A 24,308-nucleotide genomic window follows, 5' to 3' on the forward strand; every position below is an offset into this window, starting at 1 on the left:
CTCCCTCAAAACCCCTTACTTCTCATTTCCTCAATTAACTCGTTTCCTGTGATATACTAGTCTGAGGGAGGGCACTAGAATTAAGAGTGGTTGGGGAAAGTTTCCCATAAAAGTCAGAATTTTAGCTGGGACTTAAAGGAATTCAGGGAAGCCAGGAGGCATAGATGAAGAGGGAGAGTATTCCAGACATGGCAGACAGTCAGAGAAAGTGGCTAGAGCTGAGAAATGGAGTGTATTGTTCATGTGATAGCCAGGAGGCCAATGTCATCGATAGAAGTAGTGGGGAATAAGGCATAAGACTAGAAAGGTAGGAGGAGGTTACATTATGATGGGCTTTGAACACCAGAAAGAGGATTTCAGTTTTGATTCCAGAGGTGATAGGGAGTCACTAGTTTACCAAATAGGGGGTGGTAGTGGCAAGATCACACCTGCAATTTAGGAAAACCACTGTAGTGTCTGAATGGAGGATGAACTGGGGAGGGGAGACACTTGAGGCAGGAAGACTTAGCATCAGGCTATTGTAATAGCCTAAATTTGGGGTGATGAGCACCTATACTAGCGTGGTGGCAGTATCAGAGAGAAGAGAGCATATTTAATAGATATTTCAAAGGTGAAATTAATAGACTTTGGCAACAGCTTAGATATGGCAGGTGAGAGAGAGTGAGGAATCCAGGAGGACTTCTTGGTTTCAAGCCTGAGGGACTAGGAGGCTAAATGACCTGCCTGGGATCAAACAATTACAATTGTCTGAAGTAGAATTTGAACTTAATTTTTCTGCCTCCCATGTCCTACACTCTATCCATTGTATGATCTAGCTGACCACGATGAGGAACATGACAATTCCTGCAGCAGTAAGCAGTATACTACAATGGATACGATGCTGGATTTGGAATTGGGAAGACCTGGGTTCAAATCCCACCTTAGAGGCTGCATTATTTGACCTCATAGCTCAGGTTAGAGCACAGACCCAGGCTCAAGAATTTACACAATATTTGTAATCAGGAAGCTAGTATAAGCATGAGCTTTATTAGTATTTGGCACAGCAAGCAGGCAAAACAAAAGTATACACACACACACACACACACATACACACACACACACACACACACATACTATATGGCAATAGACACAGACATCCAGCCACACATAGACAGGGTAAGGATCACTCATGTGTAGCAGGGAATTGCATACCATGACAAAGATATTGGAAGAGGTATATGCTTACAGTTGGGTCTGAGAAGGGAATTTTTAAGCCTTGAAGATGGGTGTGGTTAAGAACAGGCAATCAATGTTAGATATGGGAAGGGGAATTCCTAATCAGGTCTGTGTCATGAGGGAATTCCCTGGTTCACTTATTGATAGATTTGGGGGGGGGGATTTCCTGACCAGGACCAGAAATTGGATGAGGTTACATTAGTAATAGGGTCCCCAAGAATGATGTGAGCAGGTACCTGCTTCCATCTGCCAGGAGCCTTGGCCAGTCATGAGCCATGATCATGTACATGTTTGGAATGAGTCACAACAATGGAAAGTCACTGGCTGGCTGTCATTGCTTATATGTTCATTTAGGACCACTTGTCCCAAGTGACTCCAATTGAAAAATATATTTCTTTTTTTCTTTTTTTGAATAATGTATTTCAAAAATCACAGTTATCACAGATTTACTGGTTACATAATCCAGGCCAAGTCACTTAGCCACTTTTTGCTTCAGTGCCTTCATCTACTCAATGAGAGAATTAGATTCAAAGGCTTCTAGGGTTCCTTATATTTCTAAATCCATGATACTATGATCTCATCTGTATATGTGCTGTGATCAGTCTGACAGGTATGAAGGATGGGTGGAAAATGGGGAGAGAAGATAGAGATAAGAAGATCAATTTGGAGGTGTTTAGAAGTGCAGATGAGTAGTAATGAGGGTGTGTACCATTGTGATGACAGTGGGAATAGAAGAAGGAGACAGATTCAGGATGTAAGAACTAGATAGCACAGTAGCCAGAGTGCCAGACCTGGAGTCAGGGAGACCTAAGTTCAAATCTAGCCTCAGACACTAGCTGTGTGGGCAAATCACTTAATCCTGTTTGCCTCGATTTCCTCATCTGTAAAATGAGTTGGAGAAGGAAACAGCCAACCACTCCAATATCTTTGCCCAGAAAACCCCAAATATGGTCATGAAGAGTTGGACAGTACTGAAATGTCTGAACTACAATAACAAATGTTTGATGTAAAAAAAGGGGAAAGTGTCAAAGGCACTGAAGCTTTGAGTATGGTAGGAACATTGATAGAAACATGAAAGTCAGAAGGTGGAGTTAGTTATTTAAAATCTTCTAACAGACATGAATTATTTACAACATGTTGCCATGGTAGCCTGTTATAGTGGACGAAGAGCTGATCTTGGAGCCAGGAAGATTTGAGTAAATTCCCTCATCCAACACATATTGGCTGCGTGACCTTAGGCAAATCATCTAACTTCTCAGAGTTTCAGGTAACTCTTCAGGATTCTAAGTTGCAGGGAAGCTGTATTTATAAAGAGTGTTTCCTCCTTAGCTCGTCCCTATATCAGTGAAATCCCAGATCTAGTACCTATACCCCCTCCACTGTTTCCATTGATGGTATTGAGTCATAGCAATGCATAAAGCCTTCTATCAACTTTGATTTCTGCCTTTCCATAAAACCTAAACAAATTGGTAATTATTATATTCCAACTTAGATATAGTTGATAATTATTATATATCAATTTATACATTAGACTAATAATCTGTATTATCCCTGTGAAAGGTAGGATAAGGATCTCATTTCAAATCCTACCTCTCAGAACATACTGTGTGCCAATCACTTGGCTTCCTAGCCTGCTACAAAACTCCCCAAGACTCTTTAAAAGGTATTTCAAGTGTTTATCTGTATGAGTAGGGAAAATGACCAATACTTCCCTACACTAATGAAATATGTATCTAGTCAACCTCCAGGTCAGGCCCTATCTACCTATCCCCCCTCAACTATCTTCTTACCAGCTGAAGATCTGGGGTACTAATATCAGACTAATGAGTTCAATCATTTTCAATCATGTCTAATTCTATGTAACCCCATTTGGGGTTTTCTTTGTCAAAGAAACCACTAGGAGTGGTTTGCCATTTCCTTATCCAGCTCATTTTACAGATTAGAAACTGATGCAAACAAACATAAGCAACTTCACCAGAGTCACACGGCTAATGTGTCTGAGGTCAGATTTGAATTCAGGTTTTTCAGACTCCAGCTCCAGTGCTCTATCCACTGTGCCACCGATTTGCCCTATCAGACTAATATTAGAATGTTAAAGTAATAATTTGCAGACCTTGGGATTCCATGGTGAAGCTTAGCCTGAAGATGGTGGTTAAGGGCGCCTCATGGCAAAAGTGACAGGAAAGATCAGACTGCAAAGAAGGAGAGATTTTATTCCCAGGCAGACTGGGTAAAGGAGATGTGGGGGGAATTTCTCTTTTAAAATGCAAATAACTCAAGGAAGGGCCACATATATTTATACATTAGTATGAATTATTTTAATATAAAATGTCAGCATATTGCTAAAATAAAAATCACTTGAAAAACAGGAGTTCTTTAGGGGCAGGATAAGGGAGGGGATAATTTGCAGGAGAGGGCAGACCAAAGTAGAATGAAGAAGCTTGGATAGATAGAGGGCAAGCTTAAGGTTTTCCAGAGGACTGTAATTGGTATCTAGGATTAACACAAAGGCATGAGGTGGAAAGAGGGGTTCAGAAAAGCAGGGGAAAGTTAATAAAACCAAACTTTGCCTAATTTGAGTAAAACCCAACTAGAAGGCCACTAAAATTAATGGGTTATTGATATTTGAATGAAGGTAATGCACTAATTTGAAATGATGCAAACTTTAGTTTCTCTGAATTCACTCCAGCTTCCCCAGATCAGGTCAGTCTACTTCAATCTCTCCAATTGATGTGAGGGTTTTCCTATCCCTTCCTCACTGAAGAGAAAGAGGAAGAGACATGAATATTCTTCCATCCCTCATTTCCAACTCCCATTTATTATCTCTCCCTTATTATTAACAGTATGGTACCATATTCATGGAAATTTCCCTTTCCAAGGGGCATTAAATATATAAATCCCAAGAAAGAGAAGTTGCTAGATTGTTAATTATATCAAAGTTGAGGAGAAAGAACTGTGGGCAATCCAGAATGAAGAATGGAGCAATTCAGGACTTTGAAATGCAATCAGTGGTAATAATAATTAATAGTAATAATGATAATAAATAGGATTCACATAGTATTTTAAGGTTTTCAGAGTACTTTACAAATGCTTCTTTTTTCCTTCCAACAATCCTATGAGGATGATGCTATTAGTATATCCATTGATACTTTAAAGAAACTGAGGCATACAGAGGTTAAATGACTTGCCCAGAATCACGCAGCTAATAAATGTCTGAGGTCAAATTTGAAATCAGGTCTTCCTCACTCCAGGTGAGCTATTCAGCTCCATAGATATAACATATATTATATGCAAACAACCTTACCTTCTGTCGACAGGCAAGTATTCATGTGGATATTGTGAAAGGGAGAAATAATTCATTTACATGTACAATTTACATGTGGGTAATTGAGGTTTCATCACATTGAAATTAACCATTCCCCTTCTCATACTAAATAATTTAACCTCCTAGTAGTAAAGCATATTATTTTCCATGGCTGCTCCTTGATTTAGGAATTATTATTCTATTGTGTTAGAGAAGAGTATGAGTTTCTGAAGTCTGGGAAAATGAAGCAAGATTTGTCCTTTAAAAATTGGAATGCAGGGCAGCTAGGTGGAGCAGTGGATAAAGCACTGGCCTTAGATTCAGGAGTACCTGAGTTCAAATCCAGCCTCAGACACTTGACACTTACTAGCTGTGTGACCCTGGAAGTTGCTTAACAGTCATTGTCCCGCAAAAAAAAAAATGGAATGCCTTGTAGAACCTAGAAAATGATTGTTACTTGAGAGAAATTTGTAGCAATTAAGTTTTGAAAAGCCCCAGAAAGTCAAGCACTAGTAAGAGAACTCAATAATTAAGTGGAAAAAAGAACAAAGACAATTGTATGGGTTCCATTAGTAGGTGAAAGGTCACTCATGTGGCTATTGGCATTTACAAATAAAAACCATCTATTGTCATAATAGAAAAGAACAAAATACCAGGATTTAATAAAATATTTCAGAGCTAGAACAACTAAATGGATTTTTGTAAAATGAAACTTTATTGGAAACTCTCATAATGCAGCATCATAAGTATTCCCCTCTTCCCTACTACTCACTGTTAATCTGTACCTTCCATTTTAAAAAAGTGTGAATCATTAGGCACATTTCTTTTGAGTGTTCATTGAGGAGGTCCTGTAGTATTCTGGGACTTTAGATAATCAAGGTATCTATAAACAGGAACATCTGGAGGACCTATTCATCCATAGAGACTCCTTCCATTTGGACACCACACAAGACATCCTCCAAGTCCTCCTCAAAACTAGCATTTATAAAGTGCTTAATATTTGCAAAGTACTTTGCATATGTTATTTCATGTGATCCTCACAACAATCCTGTGAGATGGCTCCTATTATTATATTCATTTTACACATGAAGAAACTGAAGTTGAGAGAGCTTTGTTGAGCAATTTGTCCATATTTACAGGGACAATTTGTAAGTGCCTGAGGCAGGATTTTAACTTAGGTCTTCCTGACTCCAAAACTTGAGAGTATCCACTATGCCACCTAGCTGTCCCCAAGATGAGATCCATATTCACTCAAAAAAGGTTACCTTAATATTCCACATAGAAAAAGCCAATTGGATAAAGAATTCTCCAAACTATGTCATGGCAAAGCAACAAGCATTTATTAAGCATTATTTTGTTTTCATACTTGAGTTGTCTAAACTTTTTGGTTAGAATTCTAAGACCTAAAGAAAGGGGTCTTCATTTATGTGACATCACAGACCAGATTTACACAGGGAAGAAGAAATGCATCCATGTGTTGTTGTCTGTCCCGCTAGAGAAGCAGTTCTTGAGATTTTTGGTCCCGGGATCTTTTTATATTAAAAAAAATGAGGACCTCAAAGAGCTCTTGTTTATATGCATTATATCTATAGTATTTGAATGTTTGCAAACTCTTGCTATTTATTTTTACAGAATATTATGATGAAAAATAATGATATTTCCAAAAACAAACAAAAAAGGAAGAGTGTCATTGTCTCATGCAATTTTGCAAATCTCTTTAATGTCTGGCTTAATAGAAGACAGATTCTCATATCTGCTTCTCCAATCTATTGCAATATGTGCTTTGGTTAAAGTACATAAAGTACATAAAGAAAATACAGCCTTCCACATACATGTAGTTGAGAGAGTATTTTAATAGGCAAGTAACATTTTAGTGTTATTATTAAAATATTTTTTACTTCAAAGACCCCCTGAATGAACTTGAGGTGGCTCCCAGGGACTTCCAGGGATGCTAAGACCACAGTTTGAAAACCATTGCTCTAAAGAATCTCACAATATACCACAAGAAATCACAGCTGCATTGAAGCATAAACTATACTTTGTGGTTCCAAGTGCTTCCTATTGCCCAAACATCTCTCCCATATGACCCCTTCTGCCCTCTGACACTGGAACCACTGTGGTGCTGGCCTCCATGACTTCACTCATTAGCCTGCTGGTTGGTTTCCCTGCCATTATTCTTTCCCCACTCCAGTTCATCCTTCACTCAGCTGTCAATTCGATCTTCCTAAAAGGTAGGTCTGACACTGTCACCTCTCTACTCAATAAATTCTCATGGCTCCCTAGCACCTCCAGGATCAAATATACCTCTGTTTGGCATTTAAAGCTTTTCATAAACAGATGACCCTCCTCATCCAGTCCTCCACCCCATTTCTTATACCCTATACCTCCACACATACTCTGCAATCTGATGACACTGGACTCCTTGCGAGTTCCTAAACAAGATACTTCATTTCTTTACTCTGGGCATTTCACTGTCTGTTTCCATGCCATGGATGTTTCTCCATCTCATCTCTGCCTACTGGCTTTTTTGTCTTCCATCAAGTGCCAGTGGGATACCTTCTATAGGAAGCCTTTCCCAGATCTTAATTCTTATTAATTCTATCCCTGTTGATTATCTATGATTTATCCAATACATAGCTTGTTTGTTCAAAGTTTCTTTTTTGTTGTTTCCCCCATTAAACTGTGAGATTCTTGAGAGCAGGGATTGTCTTTTGCATCCTTAGTCCTTAGCATAATCTAATACTTCTATAATCCCATGCAAATCACTTAAACCTCTGTCTAACTCAGTTTCCTCAACTGAAAAATGAAGATAACAATATCACCTACCTCCCAGGGTGGTTGTGAGGATAAATGGCTATTAACTATCACCAACTGAATCTCATTTTATGCTAATAACCTTCACCTATGGATAAAATGTGGGTCCTAGATGTAGAAGTAGATAGAGTACTGGGCCTTGAGTCAGGAAGAGTCATCTTCCTGAGTTCAAATATGGCTTCAGATGTTTACTAGCTTTGTGGCCCTGGGCAAGTCATTTGGCTATATTTGCCTCCATTTCCTCATCTGCATAATGAGCTGGAGAAAGAAATGTCAAACCATTCCAGTATCTTTGCCAAGAAAACCCTAAATGAGGTCACAGAGAGTTGCACATGACTGAAATGACTGAACAATAACAAATGCATAAAATATCAGTATCCTCATTTTGTAAGCTGGAAAACTAAGGCATATATAACTGACTAAGGTCAATCTATCATTGGCAGAAATGAAACTAGAGTTCCCTGGCTCAAAGAAAGAAATTTATCTATGGGACCAATAGTAAGCAACCAAACACTCCTAGAGTATCTCCAAGCACAGCTCTAAAAATCACTCCCTATTTGTCTATTTCTCACATCAGTTGCTACCTTTGGTTGGGCAATACAAGGGCAGAGGATGAAAATCTTCAGTCTGAATTACTCTTGCTGGCTCTTCATTCATCCATTTAACCTAATTCCTCAGGAGCTAGTAGAGTTGGAGTAGAGGCAGCTTCTCAAAGCCCATCACATCCTAGGACCAAGTATCTCTTGCTCCATAGCAAAAGATCACAAAGCTTCCCCACTGATGCTAATTGGGACACACAGCTCTTTTCTCCCTTCTTCATTCCTACCAACATGGGGGGAAATGATTCTAGAACCATGGAACATTAGAGTTCGAAAGGCCCTTGTTGTTCATCTATTCCAACCTCCCAATCCCTCATTTTATAGGTTGGGAAATTGAAGCCTAGAGAGCTTTTCTCCCCCCTCTTCCTCTGGTGAATGGAGAAGTCTCCATCCTGACCTTGCCATTGATATCTGTGTGACCTTGGGCAAGTCACTAGATCTCAATGAATCTCAGTTTTATCATTTGCCCTATATGGTCGTCTAGGTGGAGCATTTGTAATTTTGTCACTGTCTGGGCATCTGGTAGAGATTTAGGATGGTGTAGCAGAAAGTTGACTGGATTTAGATTCAGCCATGCTGCATTTGAGGTCTGACTTTTCCCTTAGCCATTTCCCAGCTCTGTGTGATCTCAGCAAAGTCATTCTCTTTTTCTGTGCCTTACTTTTTTGTTGTTCAGCAATTCAGTTGTGTCTGACTCTTCATAGACCAAACTGTCCATGGGGTTTTCTTGGCCAGGATGCTGGAGTGGTTTGTCATTTTCTTCTCCAGTGGATTAAAGCAAACAGAGGTTGACTTGCTGAGGGTCAGACAACTAGTAAGTGTCTAAGGCTGGATTTGAACTCAGGTCTTCTTGACTCTAGGAGCACTGTTCTATCCACTGAGAAATCTAGCTGCCTCTATGTGCCTTACTTTACTCATCCCTAAAAGAGGGGCAATAATATTCATACTACCTGCTACTGCATAGGAGCAATGTAAAGACAATGCTTTGTATACCTTAAAGGACTCTTAAGTTCTTGATCTACATGAAACTCCTACAATCCTGTCAGCATGGAACAGTGAGAAAGATTCGGGACTGGGATTCAGAGGACATGGCTTCAAATCTTGACTTTTCCATTTATTACCGAGATGATTTTGGACAACTCACTTTGCCTCTCCAGGCTTCAATTCCCTCATCTGTAAAAGGAGGGATTTGTACTAAATGTCTTCTAAGATCCTGTCTTGCTCCAAATAGATGATTCATTAAACCAACAAGTCATTATGTTGCACCTGTTTTTGGCCAGACACAGCTAGGTGATATAGTACAGCAAATAGAGCATTAGGTCTGGAGTCAGGAAGTCCTGAATTCAAATCCAGCCTTAGACACTTACTAGCTCTAAGACCCCATGCAAGTCACTTAAGCTCTGTATGACTCAGTTTTCCCAACTGAACAATGAGGATAACAATAACACCTACCTCCCGGGGTTGTTGTGAGGATCAAACAAGATCATATTTGTAAACTGCTTAGCATAGTGTCTAGCACATAGTAGATGCTTTAATAAGTGTTTGCTTTCTTCCTTGCTATTTATGTTCATAGCACTAGGTTAGGGACCATGAGAGTGAGAAAGACATATAACACACAGAATTCCTTATCCTCATATAATTTACAAATTACCTAGAGAGACAAAAAATTCACATTAAGAATTAAATGTGCTGTGTGAAAGTTAAATAATGATGTAAGCCAAAATACTATAAGGCAGCACAAGATTAATAAGTGCTACATCTAGAAAATTCTATACATTCAAAGGAGAGAGAACATGAAAGTTTTCAGTGATGAAGAAAATGGTAACTGAGCTAAAACTAAAATAATAACAATTTACATTTTTGTAGTGCTTTAAGGTTTAAAAAGTGCTTTCTTCACATTAATCCTAGGAGGTTTGATAGCACAGATATTATACCAATTTTATAAATGAAGAAACTAAGACCCAGGGAAGTTATGTGATTTGTCCAGGGTCCCATGGTTATGAAGTTTCAGAGTCACTATTTCAACCTAGGTCTAGACTTAAAGGTTAGTACTCTTTCCCTCTATACCATAGACAAGATTTAAACAGGTAAAGTGAGGGTTTTGAATATTTCCTCAACGAAACTGGAAAAGTTAGGAATAGCCTGAAAGCCAAAGTGTGAAGGGAGGAATGATTAAGGTGTATTAGGAGGATAATGCTAAGCCAGTACAGCTGAATCAGAAGATTCAGTGGGAGATAAAGTTGGATATGTGATGATTAGAATGTGGAAAGCCTTTAATGTTGGAATAAAGGATTTAGATATTTTGTTTCGTTAGGCATTCTTTTAATTGAAGAGTTAAAAAAGATTAAAAAAAATTTCTCCCCAAGAACAAATTATTAGCAAACCTTATAAACACATAAGCAATTTTTGAAAATGTTTGTTTTCCTTAATTCCTTGAAAGGAAAAAAATAGCTTAATTTTTTTAGTATTTTAAAATTTGAATTGAAGGAAAAAATAATCTGTACTTGCTTTTGGAAATCTAATACAATTCTACTATAATGAATGGCTTTTAATGAAGACCAAATCTTTACAATAGCTCAATTAAAAACAATATTTCTAAGTACTCTGGTGGTAAGGGAAAATAAAAATTTACCAAATATACATGTATTTTAACTTTGCTATCAATAATTAGTCATTTTAAGAAAAGATACTGGGAGCAGCTAGGTAGAGCAGTGGATAAAGCACTGGCCCTGGATTCAGGAGGACCTGAGTTCAAATCTGGCCTCAGACACTTGACACTTACTAGCTGTGTGACCCTGGGCAAGTCACTTAACCCTCATTGCCCCACAAAAAAAGGAAGAATAAAAGATACTTATTTTGAGTTATAACTCCCTTCTCTAGACACCACTTTCCGATGCGTGTTGTCTCCAATATTAGACTATAACCCCATTTTAAGGTAGGGATTATTGCATTTTTTGTCTTTGTATTCCTCAGTGACTAGATCCCTGACACATAGTAAGCAATTATATGTGCCTTTTTATTCACGCATTCACCCACTCATTCACTAATTCATTCATTGTAAAAGGTACAAAACTGAGAAAACTTGAATCATAGAAGATAGCTACTTCATTTCTTTCATAGAAAATTCAAAATTAATTTTTCTAAAACTAGCAAATACCCACTAAAGAGATTGTTCAATAGGGTTGGTCTGTCAATGATGAATTATTGAAGGTTTTCTGAAGAAAAAGTTGACACGAGGACAAGAGAGTTATTGATATTAACCTGGCAAGAAAATTGTTTGGGGGGGGGGATGATTCAATTAGAGAAAGGAAAGCCAACCTCTAAGGGTATCCCCCAGATCCCCAGGGATAGAATATAGCTGGCCTTGCTACAGAAGCCAGAGCCCATAGTCCTTGTAACAGTTTTCTCTCTCTCTCTCTCTCTCTCTCTCTCTCTCTCTCTCTCTCTCTCTCTCTCTCTCTCTCTCTGTGTGTTTGCAGGGCAATGAGGGTTAAGTGACTTGCCCAGGGTCACACAGCTAGTAAGTGTCAAGTATCTGAGGCTGGATTTGAACTCTGGTTCTCCTGAATCCAGAGTCAGTGCTTTATCCACTGCACCACCTAGCTGCCCCCCATTGTAACACTTTTTTTGGGGGGTGAGGCGATTGGGGTTAAGTGACTTGCCTAGGGTCACAGAGCTAGTAAGTGTTAAGTGTCTGAGGTCAGATTTCAACTCAGGTCATCCTGACTCCAGGGCTGGTGCTTTATCCACTGCACCACCTAGCTGCCCCCATTGTAACACTTTTAACAAAGAAAGATAGTTAAGTAGAAAGGACCAACAGTGTATCCATGACTGATTATGTTATGCAACTATATGTCCTGGTAGTCTCCTATTTCTTTGCCTAGAGGACAGAAGCATGTTTCCTTACCTGTTTTCCAGTGCCATTGATGTTTTCTTAGTTATTCAGATTTTGTCTTACTTTTAGTGATCTTTTTTACTTGTAATGTTGTATTCATTATGGGTATAATTCATCTAGTTTTCCTCATTTCATTCTGTGTTGGCATCTTCCCTTGCTTCCCTTAAAGTATAAATTCTATTTAGTTGAGAACTTAGCTTTAATGAAATGACTAGGTTGATATTATTATTGAGTTGTAAAAATATTCCAAAGTACTTTTGCAACTATTTCCCCATTTGCCAGGGCTTACAGTAATAGCTTGGTAAAAGAGCCCTTCCATTTGAAGAAAGAATTCAGACCCACATGGATTGTTTTTGCCCTGTCTACTATTAATAACCCTACTGATGCTGCCCTTTGTTTATACAAATTTATATCATTGACCCAGAAAGGAATCAGCTTTGAGTTATTTTCTAATTGTGGTGATAGATTTGCACCAAGATATCTAGTTTTCTCAGCTAGGTCCTTGCTTTTGACCACGGGCTGTTAGGAACCAGAAATATAGTCTGTGGACCTGAAATAAAGAGCAACTAAGTAAACAAAGTGGGGACAAAACTCATAATGGATGTTATTAGACTATAACCTGGAGCAAGTGGGGTCTCCAAAAGAGCTAAACGAGGTTCAAGGTAATCTAATGGGTCCCCTTTCATTCAATACCCAGAAGTAATGCGCCCCTATCAAAGTCTTTGATATTTTTTAATAGTGAGCCAGAGGGCACAATTAGTTGAAAACAAAGACATTTAATGAAATAGCACAGTTAGAAAAACTGCAATAAAACATTGCCTCCATAATATCAAATGAAATAATAGTTGTAAAGCACTTAGCACAAAGTCTGGCATGTAGTAGGTGCTTAATAAATGCTTGTTCCCTTACCCCCCCCCCCCAAATCTGCAGTGTAATCTATAAATTCATGCAATGGAGAGGGCAGGCATACACACATAAGGACTATGCACAAGTGTCATCCACATAAAGAAAAAGTGTAATTAGAGCATTTGTAGAGGTGTAACTCGTGTTTTCTGATGCTGCAGGACCACTGATGTATTCTGATGATGGTATTATGTTTTTACTATATCAGCTTCCCACTCAGTATGTTGATACTAGATGTGATGCTCTGCTGGTCCTGGGATTACTGCTCATTCTTGTTCACTGAGGGTCAGGCATTTCCCAAGATCCAGTCTGGCTTAGTATAAAAATGAATTTGGGTAAGGTAAGGAGGCTAGGCCATTGTTCTCCACTTAATGAAGGCTAATGCCTTCATTCCTACCTTTGTTATTTCAGCAGTAGAACATCAATTGCTTTGGTGCTTTATTCTAGATAGAAAAAAATCTGCTTTTCCCCTAAGTTCATAGGGTCACAACCCACTTAACCCCCCCAAGGTGGGAGATTTGGGAGTACCTAGTGTGAAAATTTTTTTTTCATTTACTACAATATAAGTCCTGAACAAGAAGTTTTTCTATCCCGAAGGAAGTATTGGGAGCACTATTACTAAAAGAAAATTTAGGAAATCAGGATGAATTATTCAAGTATACCCTGTACCACAATAAAAGTTTCAGTATGTTAAACAAACATTAAGCACCAGTTGTGTATGAAAGGTATGATAAGTATGAGATGAGAATGAGGAAAAAGGGAACTCTGACAAGATCACATTTAGGGGAAGAGTGTTATTCCAGGGAGAAGAAAATGCAGAAAGATGAGCAAAAGATGAGCTAAGACCTCAGTAGTGTACAGTAAAATGTGGTGATATGCCTCCTCACCATATGCTCATTCCATGAGAACTTCACTGAACCAACATGAAATGAGAAAGTCATGTGCTTGATATTGGAGTTTCTGGCAAGAATTCCCTTTACAACTTTTTTTTTTAATTGTTATCTCCAAAGGCTAAATTGTGATGTTCAGTATTAAGATGTATTTCAGGCCAATTTATCTCACAAATATAAAATGTTAGCTTACAAAACTCACCAAACTTTAAAATCTAGTATATGGAACAGCTCTCTGTTTCTCTTATTTCAGGCCTCCTTTTCAAGCTCCAGTCAGTTAATGGGCATTTTGTTTCTAGATCTTTTTTTTTTTTTAATTTGGGTTTGTTTTCTCTTGCTTATGTGAATCCAAGCCTTCATGACATAATGTTGCTATGGCAATGAATATGATACAAATAGATGGTTACAAGGTAGAGAGGAGAGGTTAAATCTTGAGGTAGCTAGTTTTTTGCATATTAAAACAAAACAGTAAAGGCACAAATGCTTTCAAAAGAAACTTTGTTACAGATTTCATTCAAAAACATTTGATTATGTTTTCTATTATTTCTTCAAAAATAATCAAATTCAATTCAACACAAGAGGTCACAAAAATGTTCCTCAAAATCATTCTTAAAATAACCAAATACAACAGGTTGTATTAAACATTGTACAAATAATAATATATTTGTAACACCTCATCTGGGCTCACTTTCCTAACACTCACTTGTACTGGAAAGTGGGGTCCACAGAGAGCAAACTAACACAATTCCATTCATAGTTCTAGCAGGGTAGTCCTGAGGTGTGGGAGATTTCTAGTACAGTCATTTAAAGCTTCATCCAGTCTGCTTTCCATTATTAATCAACTAATAGAAATCTACTAGTATTTTTTTTTGCAGGGCAATGAAGGTTAAGTGACTTGCCCAGGGTCACACAGCTAGTAAGTGTCAAGTGTCTGAGGTCGGATTTGAACTCAGGTCCTTCTGAATCCAGGGCCAGTGCTTTACCCACTGCCCCACCTAGCTGCCTTCACTACTGGTATTTTTAAAGGGATTTACAGGCAAGAATAATAAGTATAGGACAATCTCTAAGCCAAACTACAGTCTCTCTTCAAATATATATAAAGTCCCTCGGGAGAATGGGCTCACACTAAAAGTAGAACCTGTTGCTGTTGTTTGTCCTCTGTTCTGGAAAAGGACCATGACATTGGGGTGATATCATGACTTGGAGTGAAGTGGATTTAAATGAGAGAGGGTTGTGCAAGATTATCGACCTCACTCTCTTCTCCAGAGCCATCTAGGTCCAGTGACAAGATATTTTTTCAGGATGTTTAAGGCAATTGGGGTTAAGTGACTTGCCTAGGGTCACACAGCTAGTAAGTGTCTGAAGTGAGATTTGAACTCAGGTCCTCTTGACTCCAGGGCCATTGCTCTAGCTATTGCACCATCTAGTGGCTCCCAAAGTAGAACCAAAGTGAGGTCCAAGTATAGAGAACACATATAGTCAAGGAGTATCTCCTGACTCCTGGTCCTGGAAGTCCTTTTCTCACTCTATGGAGTCCTCAATGGACTTAGATCAGAATCTTTAACTAGCATTTCTATATGTCATGAGAGCCCATGATTCCTGAGACTTCCTTTCTGCCTCTGTTTGCTGGTCCTCTGTTATCAGCTACCCGTAATGTGGTAGGCTGTGCTACCTACTCCCAATGCCCTGTGGAAACTCCAGTGGGTTTGAAGGCTCTTTCAACTGTTTGGGCACACCCTTTTCAGAATAGTTATTCATTTAAGATCAGGAAAGAAAGCACACACACAAATAAGACAGGGTGCCATGTGCTCAGAGATATATATGGACAGTGGGAAGGGGCCCATTTCTTTCCCCCCAAAATGTGCTCAAAGCATCATCCTCTTTCATTAGCTTCCAGGGGAAAAAAGGGTGGAATCAAACACAGGAAGAAAATAAACATAATAAATGTTTATAATAAACATAATAATATATAATATATAAAATAATAAATGAGCACCTACAATGTGCCAAGCACTGTGCTAAATGCTTCACAAATATCTTATTTGACCCTTAACAACCTTGTTACGTAGGTGCTCTTATTATCCCCATTTTACAATTGAGGAAACTGAAACAGGTTAAGTGACTTGACCAAGAAAGATCACTCAGCTGGATTTGAATTCAGACTTTCCAGACACTATGTCCAGTGCTTCTGGAGAAAATTGGTTTTGGTTCAGCCTCTCCTGAGTTAGTAGTACTTACTGCTCCCAAGCCAATGATTTTGAGCAAAACCTAGCTCCCCACAAGTCTCCACGTGGTCACTTGGATTAAGACTTGGAAAGCTCACTCTCAGCAGGTATTCTCCACCCCCACAAGATACCCCATGGATAGGGGTGTCCAAGCAGGCCCACAGAAGACCTCTCTGTGCTCCTGGGTGGAGTGCAGATCTGGGCCTTAGAAAAAGTTAATTGATTTGCTTGTGGTTATGCAGCTCAAAATTATCAGTAGGCTTTTGAACTCGAGTCTTCTTTAAGTTTTTTCTGCAATACCTCTGTCTCCAACAGTCTATTGTTCTAACTGTTTACTTTCAATGATTTATAGTTACATTTATTGAAAGGTAGTTGTTTTATTCATCACATATATCAAATCATAGAGTCTCAGAGTTTAAGGGACCTCAGAGATTATGTTGAGATTCTCCTGGAATTTTAATTTTGGAAGAAGAGTTCACATATGAGAAGAGATGTTTTGGGAGGATGAAAAGGTCACATTTGAAAGATATTCTACAATACCATAACATACCGAATACTTAAAGTTTAAAAAAATTATCTTACCATTAGTTCACAGAATTTTGAGCTAAGAACTCCAGAGATACAGGTTCTTTCACTGATTTGCAAACATGATGACTAACAAAACATAAACTTCACTACTCTTGGTTTACTCTTACTGTTTTTTTAAAGCAAAATTGTTATCTACTTGCTAACTTTCTAAAAGGATTCTGTGAAGAATAAGATTGAAGAGGAGTACATGCAGTTTGTTGTGAATACTTAAGTTATTAAATATTACTATAATAACAGGATTATTGAGGCTCTAACCTCTTCCCAGAGATTGCAATATTTTTTTTAACCCATAGATATGGTCATATTCAATATATAGGCAGTCATCAGTACAGCATTTATGGTGCAAGTACCAAATAATGAATAAAGTAAGGCAGTGAAAATCTGATGTTTTCTAGCATTTTGTTGCATAAGTTTTTGGTATGTGTATTTTTTAAAAGCATCTGTTTTGTGGGTGTCTGGAAGGCCTTAGAGGCTTGTCCCACCTCCCTATATTTTTTCTTTCTTTTTAATTGATTCAGGACAAAATAGGAACAGAATATTTCCACCCTGTAGAGTTTTTTGTGCCCTTAAAAGAAAAACAATCCTCAATTTCTGCATTGCTACAACTCTACAGACTTGCAAAGGGAATTATTGTTCAGTGATCATCCCATTCCTAGTCCTGAGATGTTTGTGTTCCTTGGACTAATAGGGACCAACTAAGGTCTACACCTTAAGCTTATTAAGAATAGAGAATCCTGATATTTTTGCTTTCAAACAAGTGAAGGAACAAGAATAGTATGTTTCTTATATCTAGAGGAGAGCCTTTGATTCCAAAATCATTAATTTCTATTACTGAAGAAGCCTTAAAGACAATGAAAGCAATCTTCTCCTAATAGTAATATTAATAACATTAAATATCTTATTTTTAGCTTCCCTGGGTGGGTAAATTAAAAGCATTCAGTTCCCTTTCTGCACATGACAAGATTGGATAAAGTAGAGCTGAATTGTAGGTTAATTGTTGCTAATTAGTAATTTCCTCCCATAACTTTATTTCCACTCACAATAAATGTGTTAGTGATAACCATTTAATAGCAAAGCTTCAGCAGCATAAACACAACAGTTAGTTTCTAGTGTAAGTCAAAACGGTGCACATTCTGAAATGCACTTCTGTTGTCGAAGGTAGCAGTCGAAAAGGCCACTTCCAGAGGAAGGAATTCAGGGGGTTGGAAACCTGGGATATATATATATATATATATATATATATATATATATATATATATATATATATATATATATGTACACACACACACACACACACACACACACTACAAATACATTCCTTATCACCTGGGGCAGGTGACATAATCTCCTGTAAAGATGAGATCGAGGCATCCTAGGTAGCGATGCTGGAGTGAGATGAAATTTGCAGAAGTCTTTGGGGGCTCATCCTAAACCCATTTATCCAAGTTGCCGTACGTACTCTTACAGGTGGTGCTTTCCAGGTATAGCACAATGACAGATTCCTGCGGATTTGGGGGGTGGGGGCAGCACAAGGATATATACAACTGGTAATACGACAGAGCACTGATTTTTATGCATCCGGGGCAGGATACAGCAAAGTAAACAATAAGACATAATGCCTGGGGGCAAGAGGGGAGGTTCATCAAAATGTGATGAAACGAGGCATATTTAGAAACAGCCTTGACTAGAAGCCATACGAATACCTGGCTACAGGAACCTCTCCGTTCCAGAAACTACCTCCTACAGTTCTGACTTGCTAGGGTTCCACTCTTGCTCCCCTTTCCTTTTCGGATAGGCACTCTTGCTTCGTCACTTTCCCAGTCTGCGGGTCTTTTTGGCTTCCCCTTCCCCAGTGTCCCGAGGGCTTGAGAGAGGAGAAAGAGGCGGAGGTTCGCTCCAGGGAAGCAGTAGTGGGACGGGCTCTGACAGCCTCTCCCCCGTCCTCCACCCCCAGCCACGCCCCCGCAGCTCCCCGCGTGTCCCCGTGGCAGTTGGGGCCGGTGGCTGGAGCACCACACACCTCCTGCCTAGGGGGGCGTGGGATGGGGGAAGGGGAGGGAAACGGAGAGGGGCGCAGGCACCAACTAGTGGCTACCGCACACTTCAAAAAGCGTCCCCGGGCTGCGCTATACTCCCGCATCCCGGGAACTTCAGAGCGCCACGCGCCCGCCTTCTCTCCTTCCCTCCCTGCTTTCCCCAGACCTTCCCCTCTTGACTGGCCTGCAGCCGGCCCCCCGCGGTGGCCATGACCCGGGCGCTCCACTTCGCGCTCCAGCAGGCTCTGTTGCTCTTCGCCATCGCCGCTTCTCTCTCGGCAGGTACGGCCGCCTCTCCACCCCCGCAGTGGCGCAGGACCATAGAGGTGTCCAAGCAGGCGCGCGGCAGAGCTCTCCGCGCTCCTGGGCGCGGCGCAGAGCTGGGTTCTACCTCGGGCCGGACGGCCAGAGCTTTGGGGAGAGGTGCCCGGGGCAGTGTCCGTAGGGAGGAGCAGAGGGGAGCGCGGCCAGCGGGATGCTTTGTTGAGGGCGACATTTTAAGGTGCAGCCTGGGCACTTACTGACTGGCAGCCCTGGGGAGAAACAGGTGTATACGGGAAGGGAGGTTCGAAAGTGCGTATATTCTCCGGAGCTGCAATCCAGGAAGAATGCAGAGGGAGGGAGGCGGCGGGATCTGGGGGTGGGGGTGGGGGGTTAGTTGGAAGCCCAAGGTGGGCATGACGAGTGAGGTCGGGGGAAGTTTAGTGGGTGACAGGTGTGTGGGCATGAGGAGTAGGTTGTAGAGAGTCGAAGGTGTGTGTGTGTGTGCGTGTGTGTGTGTGTGTGTGTGTGTGTGTGTGTGTGTACTTCTTCGGGTCGCTGGCAGCTCAGTGCTCACTCAGGGAACTGTCGGGAAGATTGCTATGAGGACAAGGCAGCAGGGGCCACTGGAGAGGTCGGTGGCGTTTCAGTCGCAGGGTTCATGGGACCATGGGTACAGTGGGAGGTGATTAAGCGGGACAGGGTAACCGAAAGATGTGTGTGTGCCCAAGGGCAAAGTGGGAGCTGACTGTAGGGTAAGTTAAGTCCTGAAGTCTTCAACCTACGCTGTTTTTTGAGATACTATCTTTATTAAAGGTTGCTTTAAAAAAAGAAAAAAGATTGAGAAACGCCTCTGCATTTATGACAGGTCTGTTGCTTCGGTTATCAGCTCTTAGTAATCATAAGTCAAATTTCTTCTTCTTCTTTTTTTTTTTACTGTATAATGTTTATGGGCAACCGGGGAAATGTTTTGTTTTGCAAAATCTCGTGTCCAAATAGTTTCTTTTTAAATAAATAAACATTCTAAGATCATTTCCGCCAACGTTTCTTTGAGTTGTAAGACTCTTTAATGCATTCTTTCAACAATTCTATCAAAACTACGTATTTCTCATATTTGTTTATATATAATACCATATGTATATGTGTATAAACATGCACTTCTCTCTATGTATATGTATCTGCGTGTATATATATTATATATACACACACACATATATATTATTTTTATCTATTTGCATCTAGTAGACAAAGAAACATTGTTTTCAGAAAGTTTACTTGGTCCCAAACATGCCAGGTACTTTTCTACTTCCTCCCTTTCTCTCAACCTCCCCCCCCTCCCCATGTGAGTCTGACTTAAAACAGCTGCATTTATGATACAGGTATTTTTAGCCTTAGGGACATGCTTATGGCAAGGTTTTAAATAATTGCTATTGACAGATATTCTGCAATATGAACAGCCTTGGATGATCTGCAGGTGGTAGGGATAAGTATTGAGGAGAAAATCAGGGGAAAAACCTACTTCCAAAGCAAAATTATTTTTGAAGAGGATATGAATTCCTATGAAATGACACATTTGTTCAAGATCAAGAGGGAATGATGGCCTGAAGGGGAAGACAATGTAGTTGAAAAGAGAAAGTTGATGAAAACTCAACAAATGGAGCTAAGGAGATATTGGTAAAGTATTAATATAAGGAAGGGGTTTAAATTCTGTTATTTGGAAGCTTTAAAGTGATTTAGTAAGACTTTCTTGAATCAAATCTCCCAAGTAAATAGTTTTGACAGGAAAACTTTAAAAGTATTGTTTTAGGTCTTCCACTTGTAGAATACTTATCTGAGTACATAGCTATAGACTTTACCTGAACTAGACATCATTCGGTAGGTCTTGAGAACATTTGTGTGAGTCATTGGGTATTACCACAAAAGAAAGCTTTTGTCCAATATCTACACCAGCTATACACAGAAAGAACATTTTAGCCTCTTATAATGGAGTGTTTGGTTTCTATAGCAGCCTTAAAAACCCAACCAACAAGGCCCAAAGCCTAAATTATACATTGAATATTTCCAAATTGATTGTTTTCTTGAAATAGTATTAATTATTGGGAATTAGAATCTTTAATTATAGAGGCAGTAAATAAAGATTTACAACGTGGCGATTATGAGAGATACATGTGATTACAATATCTTTTCTGGGTCAAAAGTAATCATTTAAAAAGTCTGATCTTTGTGGAACCTGTTAGTATCAATATCTATTGACCTTTAGCTTTTTGTTGTTCAAATTGTAACCTGCTCCTTAGAGACCCACGTGGATCCTTCAAAGAGTATTAAAGACTTTTAGTTGTTTCTTTCATGTGGTTGCTCAGATAGTTTTAGAACTAGTCCCTTCACTGATTACTATTAACATTCATATAGGTCACATATGTAAGTGTGTGGGTCCTCATGGGAAATCTATTTGTAATGGGGAAACTGGCTAATGTGGGCCCAATGTTTAGGGCACGTTCAGTATGCCCTGCTTGCTATAAAAGTGTAATATGAGATCTGCCAATTAGGGTTCACTCCTCCCTTTGGTATAAAACACATGTGCACTTTAAAATACATACAGTAGCTAACATTTATGTAGTACTTTGTAACTATAAATCCCTTTGCATACATTAGAATATATTATCTTCAACTATTTTATGGATAAGAAAATGAGTCCCAAAATTGCTAGGTACTTCCAAGAAGTTAAATGACCCATCCAAGGACAAGCAAATTGTGGCTGAAGGAATACAGAGCTCAAATCCAAGTCTTCTGACTCCCAAGTCCAGTGGTTTCCCCATTGTGCCTTGTGTTAGAATGCTTGGGAAATAGAAACACACACAGGACATACTAGCTGTACATTCTCAATGATCTGAGGACACACATCAGGTTAAGGTTCCAAAAGTATTTGAAAGATTTGGTTCATCAGGAAATCCTTTTTGCCTTGTTGATTTGTCAGCCCCATCACCTCACTCTAACCAGGAACAGGTGGGATTTTTTCACCAGCCAGAAATGAAAAAATGGTCATTGGTCTGTGGTTTCAATGATGAAATTAGATTTACTAATGGTGCTTCAGGTATAAAGTCAAAGAAATGCTTCAGGGGCAGTGGTTATCTCAAGTAATCTAGATTGTTGATTAACTGAAGCTTGGATAATGAGTACCCCCACCGGACTTCAGAGAAGTCATCACTGCCTCATGAAGTAGATTGGTAGGCAGTATGGAATCATAGCCATCTGAAAGTTCTCTATTCTGAGGGTGTGTTGGAGGTGAGGGTGTGTTGTGTTTTATTACATCTTAATTGTTCATCCAGTTCTGAGGAACTAAATAAACTATTACTCAGGCCCTTAGTCAGAAAAAGATGATTGAGATTTTAGAATACTATTGTGGAAAGTGCTGAGCAAACCTTAAACTGATATGTAACTCCAGGATGAGGGTACCATTGTATTTAAGAATTTGACAGATTGTATTCCATTTTCCTTTTTCCTTTTGGAAGCATCATTAAAGGTGGGAGTCCATTCAGAAACCTGTATGCTATGCAATGGGTGAACTGAAAGTGAAAGCTGTCAACAATGTAGATATTAGAAATGAAATTCAGAGGTGGAAAGAGTTCTTAATGATCATCTAAATCAGGGTTCCCTCACTTCTTATTATCAAAGATCTTTACTTCTTATAATCTGTAAACTCTCTAAAAAGTGGTTTATTATCCATTCTTACCATTCTTTTCATTTCTTTCAGTCTCCTTTTCCCTGGCTATCTATCCCCTTAGTACTGCTGCAGGTCCCTTGGTTGAAGTTGTAGAAGGCAGATCAATCTGCTATGGAAAATGTACATGTTACTGATCAACAAGATATTTTGGGTTGGGTAATATTGGATTTGTCCAAATCTTTTTTAAAATTTTATTGATGTAAGAGCCTGAGACTCATAAAATAACTGATTCATCAAGGTCACACAATTAGACATTACTAAACTTTTGACTCTGAGTCCTACAACTAAGATTCTTTAAAGAGAATGCCTTGGCAGCAACATAAGCTTTTGAAGGAATGAATTAAGTATATACTTAGGATACAAATAGAAAAGTAAGATAGATCCTCTTCTCAAGGAGCTCATTCTAAGGGACGTATGAAAGGCTTAAGTTGCATGTCAAATGGAATGGTCCCAAGGTTCCTTACAATTCTGTGGGGAAAAAAAAAGATTTTAAAAAAATATGGTAATGCTTCTTATTTAAAGTCATTTTCTCTGACAAAATCGTAGAACTTCTGATGTTGAGCCATTTGACGCTAGGCTAGAAGCATTACTATTCCCAAGCCTCTTGGATTCAGAGTCCTGGGCTGTTTCCATCAGGGGCTGAGGGAAGGTGATGGTGAGGATAGTGGTGGTCGGTGATCCTGCCCCAGGGTGCTTTGCTGCTTCAGCCATGCACATTTATCTGCTATGTTAATAGCAATTGATTGGTAGTTGGTGGCACTGACTGGACTCTTCTCCATGGCCACATCTTCAGATGAAGGCTACAGGGATTGGGCTAAAGATGGGATTGGGGGATTGGGGGACTGCTGCCATCCTCCAGGCTCTTGTGCTTATCTGTCAGTTGGTGGCAGTTGGCTACTGCTTGTTGTTGGTTGTGATGAAGAAGTTGGACCCCCTTCTCCACAAAGATTTTCCCCCTTAATGATGGTCATAAGGGCTGGGCTGGAAGCAGGTCTGGTGGTTCTGGGGACACTTTCTAAGGTTCTTTGGGCTGTCTCCATCAAGGTCCGAGTGTAAATGGTGATCAGTGTGGTGCTTTGACTTGCCTGCTGCTTCCCATCTATCTCTCAGGGTTTCCCACTGCCTTCAGTTAGGCAGGCTTGCCTAGTATCAGTTGGTTGGCAGTTGGGAAAAAGACTGTGGGCTGTATTTTCTTTCTTTTTTTAACCTGGGGTCATCTGGAAACCTAGTCACTAACTTCAAATGTGATTCCTCAAAACTGAGTACTGTATAGCAGATTCAAGGAAATATCAAGTAGAGAGTGGTGGGAGTAATCATTTCCTCCAAATAGCTAAAATCATCTAAGAATAGAAAATGCATTTTTTTTCCTTGCAAGTGATTTATATGCAAGTACTCCCACAGTAGAGTGTGGTGCTTCCTACTGATCTTAGTACTCTCTCGAAGGCTAAAGATTGTGGTTCTCTAAAGTATTTGGGCTATTGGGTATGAAATAATAAGACAGGAATATCATAGGCTCTTTGGATAGCCCCCTATCCCTTTAATCTCTGGTGCTCCTTTCTACTAATTCATACAGGGCAGAGTACATAGAAATACCAGGTCTTTCTGATTGTCAAACTGCCTGTGACAAGAACTGGCCTCTGTTTTCTTGGCATATCGTTTCATTCTTAGAGAATTTTTTTTACTCCTCTCTTTTTCCATCTCAGTTCAGATTTTTGCTTTATTATAGTAAGGTTTTCTTTTATTATCTGAGACTAGCTTTTCTGCTTTATTATGGAATTTCTTTTCAGCTTAAAGTAACGCCCCCCCCCCCCATAAAAAGACAATTCCAGTTTAAGGATAAAAGTGCTTGACACAAAA

General features: G+C 39.5%; 1 protein-coding gene across 1 annotated transcript in view; it reads left to right on the forward strand.

The window, feature by feature from the left end:
• The first annotated feature begins 18,186 nt into the window (after positions 1–18,186).
• Positions 18,187–24,308, forward strand: part of ACVR1C (activin A receptor type 1C) — a 103,690-nt gene continuing 97,568 nt past the window's right edge. Inside the window, exon 1 of the mRNA XM_043995343.1 lies at positions 18,187–18,751. Within this exon, the coding sequence (XP_043851278.1) occupies positions 18,679–18,751 (73 nt within the window). The 5' untranslated portion in view covers positions 18,187–18,678. The remainder of the gene's footprint in view (positions 18,752–24,308) is intronic.

The sequence above is a fragment of the Dromiciops gliroides genome, chromosome 3 (assembly GCF_019393635.1).
Source record: "Dromiciops gliroides isolate mDroGli1 chromosome 3, mDroGli1.pri, whole genome shotgun sequence".
In the NCBI taxonomy this organism is placed as follows: domain Eukaryota; kingdom Metazoa; phylum Chordata; class Mammalia; order Microbiotheria; family Microbiotheriidae; genus Dromiciops; species Dromiciops gliroides.